The sequence below is a fragment of the Mobula hypostoma genome, chromosome 18, assembly GCF_963921235.1.
Source record: "Mobula hypostoma chromosome 18, sMobHyp1.1, whole genome shotgun sequence".
NCBI classification, from domain to species: Eukaryota; Metazoa; Chordata; class Chondrichthyes; order Myliobatiformes; family Myliobatidae; genus Mobula; species Mobula hypostoma.
In genome coordinates this window covers 61,950,404-61,956,403 of record NC_086114.1, presented here as the reverse complement: position 1 = coordinate 61,956,403, position 6,000 = coordinate 61,950,404, and the positions used below count along the sequence as shown (strand labels likewise).

Sequence of the window (6,000 nt, the reverse complement as noted above, 5' to 3'; positions counted from 1 at the left end):
GCCTGTGTGTGTGTGTGTAAGAGTGAGAGAGAAAACGAGAACAAACTATATACATTTTGGTGTCAGCATTAAGATGTGTGAGTAGAGTCTGTATTATTAATGTTGCTCCTCCTGGGAAAAGTGAGCAAGACAGGAGCATTGAACGAGTAGCCAGGAGTATGAACAATTAATGTGCACAGCGTTCCACCAAGAAATACCAGCAGACAGGTTGCCATCATAATGTTGGTGCTACATCATGTGAGCCTTACCTTCTGTTTGTTTGGGCTATGGAAATCCATCCTTACAGAATTCACACATCACTCTCCAAAGATTTAGTCTTATAGAGATTTGTGTGAAAAAAAAACAAGCAACACAATTGTTTTTTCCACCTGTATTTCTCAATGTAAGTTTGTATTGCATGAAATTGTGATATGGGCAATTCCTGGGACTGCAACACCCCTCTCAAAATGCAAGTTAAATGGTGTTGTGTAGCCAGGGTTGTGCACACCATGTCAATCCCAGGTAGTGTGAACAGATTTTCAGTGCTGTGAGCAGGGGATTTACACAATGTGCCTCCCTTTGCATCCTGAAGGTTGTCAACATAAACATCAACCATTCCTTTCCCTCCATAGACACTGCCTAATGCAGAATTATTCCAGCAGTTTATGTCTGTCTTCAGATTCCAGCATCTGCACTCTCTTGTGTCTCCAGTGTGCACACTGGGCCAGGCAGAGTGTGCACACTGTTGTGAACAGTTACCTGTGCAGAAACCGTGCGCTCTCTCTTGTGAGCAGGGAGTGTGCATACCTCGTCAGGTTGGTTGGCAAGTGATGTGACAGACCGGGAGCGTGTGTGAGGCCGGCGGTGCCGGGCACGCGGACAACGAGGGCGAGCGGCAGTGTCGGGCTCGCGGACAGCGAGGGCGAGCGGCAGTGTCGGGCTCGCGGACACAAGGGCGAGCGACTCTGTCGGGCTCGCGGACTTGAGGGCGAGCGACTCCGTGCCAGGCGCGCGGACAACGAGGGCGGGCGGCCCCGGGCCGGGCGCGCGAGCGCGTGGACGCGGTGTGTTGATCATCTCGGGGCGCGCGGACACTGCTGCGTCACGCTACGGCGGCAGCAGCGATGGTGTTTGAGTCACTAGTGGCCGATTTACTGAACCGCTTCTTGGGGGATTATGTGGAGAATCTGGACAAGTCCCAGCTGAAGCTCGGAATCTGGGGAGGTAAGGACCCCTCCCACACCACATCCTGGGTGGCGACGGCCCAGGATTCCCTCAGCAGGCCTTGCCACCCCGTCCCAGGGCTCAGTCTGGGAGACTGTGCGTGTGTGTGTGGCGGAGGGGACAGGTTGCTGGGGAGAGAGGGTAGTGTGAGGGTCCGGGGCTAAAGCTGGGGGTGTGTGGCTGCAAGGGTTTGTAAAGGTGGTGGGGGTGACTAGAGGTGATTGTGAGGTTGGCAGATCATAAGACTATCAGAAATGGGAACAGAATTGGGCCTTTCGACCCGTCAAGTTTGCTCCACCTTTCATTATGACTTATTTATTATCCCTCTCAACCTCATTCTCCCCATTACCTTCGACTCCCTGATTAATTAAGAACCTATCAACTTCCGTCTTAACCTGGTGACTTGGCCTCCACAGCGCCTGTAGCAATGAATTCCACAAATTCACCACACTCTGGCTAAAGAAATTCCTCCTCATGTTTGAAACAGACGTTCTCGATTCTGAGTCTGTGCCCTCTCGTCCTGGACTCTCCCACGGTAGGAAACATCCTCTCCACATCCACTTTATCCAGACCTTTCAATATTGGATAGGTTTCAGTGAGATTCCCCCCATCCCCCCCCATTCTTCTGAGCTCTATCTAGTGCAGGCCCAGAGCCATCAAATGCTTCTCATGTTAACAAAAGTGCTGTAAATTCAGAGTAAATATAGAGAGAACAGTGCAGCATAGGAACAGGATCTTCAGCCCATGATATTGTGCCAAACTAATTATAAATGCTTAATTAATCCCTTCTTTCCAACAATGTCCATATTCCTCCATTCATGTGCCCATCCAAGAGCCTCTTGAAGCGTACTTTTATCCAACACCACTACCAGCTTTAGTAAGGTACTCCAGACATCCAAAGTTCAAAGTAAATTTATTAGTGAAGTACCTCTATGTTGCCGTATGCTGTTTTGAGGTTTGTTTTCTTGTGGGCATTCACAGGAAAATAAAAAAACTCAACAGAATGTTGAAAACTAAACAAACATACATTGACAAACAACCAAGGTGCAAAAGAAGACATTATGCAATCAATCAATAAATAAACAAACGAGAACATGAGTTGTAGGGTCCTTGTGCAGTCAGTTCAGAGTTAATGTGAGTGAAGTTATCCAGGTTGGCTCAGGACCTTAATGATCACACTTTTCCTGAACTTGGTGATGTGGGACCTAAGGCGCCTGTACCATCTGTCTGTTGCTTGTAGCAAGAAGAGTGCGTGGCCTGGAAGGTGGGATCCTTGATGATGGATGCTGCTTTTTTTGTGCCAGCGATCTATGTAAATGTGCTCAGTATTAGGGAGGACTTTGCCTTTATGGACTTTTCCATTCTTGGGCATTGGTATTTCCATACCAGGTCATGACGTAACCAATTAAGAACCAGAGACCACACCTGGAGTATTGTGTGCAGTTTTGGTCCCCTAATCTGAGGAAAGACATTCTTGCCATAGAGGGAGTACAAAGAAGGTTCACCAGATTGATTCCGGGGATGGCAGGAATTTCATATGATGAAAGACTGGATTGGCTAGGCTTATACCCTCTGGAATTTAGAAGATTGAGGGGGGATCTTATTGAAATGTATAAAATTCTAAAGGGATTGGACAGGCTAGATGCAGGAAGATTGTTCCTGATGTTGGGGAAGTCCAGAACGAGGGGTCACAGTTTGAGGATAAAGGGGAAGCCTTTTAGGACTGAGATGAGGAAAAACTTCTTCACACAGAGAGTGGTGAATCTGTGGAATTCTCTGCCACAGGAAACAGTTGAGGCCAGTTCATTGGCTATATTTAAGAGGGGGTTAGATATGGCCCTTGTGGCTAAAGGGATCAGGGAGTATGGAGAGAAGGCAGGTACAGGGTTCTGAGTTGGATGATCAGCTATGATCATACTGAATGACGGTGCAAGCTCGAAGGGCTGAATGGCCTACTCCTGCACCTATTTTCTATGTTTCTATATACTTCACTGTGTATCAGTAGAAATCTACCAGAGTTTTAGGTGACATGCTGAATCTACGCAGACTTCTAAGAAAGTAGAGGTATTGTTGTGCCTACTTTGTGATTATCTGATAGAACAGCAAGGAATTTAAAGTTACTGACTCACTCCATCTCTGATTCTTTAATGAGGACTAATTCATGGACCTTCGGCTTTCTCCTCCTGTAGTTGATGATCAGCTATTGATTTTGCTGACGTTGAGTGAGAGGTTGTTGTCATACCATTCAACCACATTTTCACCCTCTTATATGCTGATTTGTCAGCATCTTGGCTTCGGCCGACAACGATAGGATAATTAGCAAGCGTTGGAGCTGTATTTAGCCGCACAATCATTGATACATATAAAGCGAGTAGAGTAAGGGCTACCTCCATTTTCTGTTTTTAAAAAAAAATCCTGCCTCGCACATCCCCTCTGACCTTATCACTGTCACTTCAATTGCATGCTCTCTAGTGTTTGACATTTCAACTCTGGGGAAAGCAATACAGACTGTCTATCCATTCCTTTCATAATCTTATAAACCCTATCTCCTCATCCTCTGTTGCTCCATAGAAAACGACCAAAGTTTGTTCAATCTCTAATCCAGTCTTTTGCACTCTCTCCCTCACCTCCACATCTTTCATTGGGATGGCAGTTAAGCTGTTACAGTTTACACCTTTATTCCTTCTGCCAGTACACACCCATGCAATCATCTGTTTGAACTTCTTCCATCTGGCAGACGTTGTAAGATTTTGTATGCCCGCACTTTTAGACTGAAAAATAGCTCTTTCCCCAGAGCTATAATTGCTCTGAACCAACGTATCAAGCATCATCCATAAATTGTTATATTGCTACTTTTAATACTGGTTTTATGGCTGTCATGCATCTGAGTTGTGCTTTTGTACTACTGGACATTGCCTGTACTGGCTGGTTACTTGATTTTATTTATTGTTTATTTATTTTATTTATTGTTTTATAGCATTGAGTATGAGAGTTGCAAACTTATTTCGCTGTATTGGTGCATGACAAATTGTACTATGCAATGACAGTAAAGGTATTTCATTTCATTTCAAAGAGCATGATCATAGAATTTCTTATGCTGTATTCCATCTGCCACTTCGTTGCTCATTCTCCCATAAGTTCTTTTGCAGACTCCCTGTAACCTCAACACTACCTGCCTGTTCATATTGCTCATATTGTCTCCAAACTTGACCACAAAGCCATCAATTCCATCATCCAAATCATTGACGTATAATATGAAATGGAGTGGTCCCAACACCGACCCCTGTGGAATGCCTCTGGTCAACCTGAAAAGGCCCCCTTTATTCCCACTCTTTGCCTCTTGCCAGTCAGCCAGTCTTCAATCCCTGCTAGTATCATTCCTCTAATACCATGGGCTCTTACTTTGTTAAGCAGCTTCATGTGCTTTGTCTGAAAATCCAAACATACAACATCCACTGACTCTCTTTTGTCTATTCTGTTATAACCTCAAAAAATTCCAACAGATTTGTCAGGCAAGGCTTCCCCTTAGAAAAACCATACTGACTTTGGTGTATTTTATATGGGCCACCAAGTCACCTCATCTTGAATAATGGGCTCCAATATCTTCCCAACCAAGTCAGGCTAACTTGCGTATAATTTCCTTTCTTTGCTTCCAGTCCTGAACCATTCCAGAATCTAGCGATTCTTGAAAGATCATTACTAATGCCTCCACAATCTCTTCACCTACCTCTTTCAGAACCCTGGGGTGTAGTCCATCTGGTTCAAAACTTTCAGCATCCCAGGCACCTTCTCCTTAGTAATAGTAACTTCACTCATTACTACTCCCTGACACTTTTGAATTTCTGGCATACTGCTCATGTCTTCCACAGGGAAGCCTAACCAAAATACTTGTTGTTTGTTTGCCTTTTTTTTGGTCTCCCATTACTAACTTGTTCTGCTGTTTAAGAAAGGCTCTGAAAGTAAACCAGGAAATTATGAACAACAGGAATTTTGCAGATGCTGGAAGTTCAGGCAACACACATCAAAGTAGCTGGTGAACGCAGCAGGCCAGGCAGCATCTCTAGGAAGAGGTACAGTCGACGTTTCAGGCCGAGACCCTTTGTCAGGACTAACTGAAGGAAGAGTGAGTAAGGGATTTGAAAGCTGGAGGGGGAGGGGGAGATGCAAAATGATAGGAGAAGACAGGAGGGGGAGGGATAGAGCCGAGAGCTGGACAGGTGATTGGCAAAAGGGATATGAGAGGATCATGGGACAGGAGGTCCGGGGAGAAAGACGGGGGGGGCGGGGGGAACCAGAGGATGGACAAGGGGTATATTCAGAGGGACAGAGGGAGAAAAAGGAGAGTGAGAGAAAGAATGTGTGTATAAAAATAAATAACGGATGGGGTACAAGGGGGAGGTGAGGCATTAGCGGAAGTTAGAGAAGTCGATGTTCATGCCATCAGGTTGGAGGCTACCCAGACGGAATATAAGGTGTTGTTCTCCCTCCCCTTTCCAGATCTTTCTGTCTCTGTCTCTGGAGACAGCTTATCCACTGATGTCTACTATAAGCCTACTGACTCTCACAGCTATCTGGACTATTCCTCTTCTCACCCTGTCTCGCAAAAATGTCATCCCCTTCTCGCAATTCCTCCGATTCCGCTGCATCTGCTCTCAGGATGAGGCTTTTCATTCCAGGACGAGGGAGATGTCCTCCTTTTTTAAAGAAAGGGGCTTCCCTTCCTCCACTATCAACTCTGCTCTCAAACGCATCTCCCCCATTTCACGCACATCTGCTCTCACTCCATCCTCCCGCCAC

General features: G+C 45.7%; 1 protein-coding gene across 2 annotated transcripts in view; it reads left to right on the top strand.

Moving 5' to 3' along the window:
* Nucleotides 1-1,047: 1,047 nt before the first annotated feature.
* The window catches only part of vps13c (vacuolar protein sorting 13 homolog C), a 387,651-nt gene continuing 382,698 nt past the window's right edge, over nt 1,048-6,000 (top strand). For both annotated transcript variants that reach the window (XM_063070973.1, XM_063070975.1), the window contains exon 1: nt 1,048-1,203. In XM_063070973.1, coding sequence (XP_062927043.1) covers nt 1,104-1,203 — 100 coding nt within the window. In that variant the 5' untranslated portion in view covers nt 1,048-1,103. The remainder of the gene's footprint in view (nt 1,204-6,000) is intronic.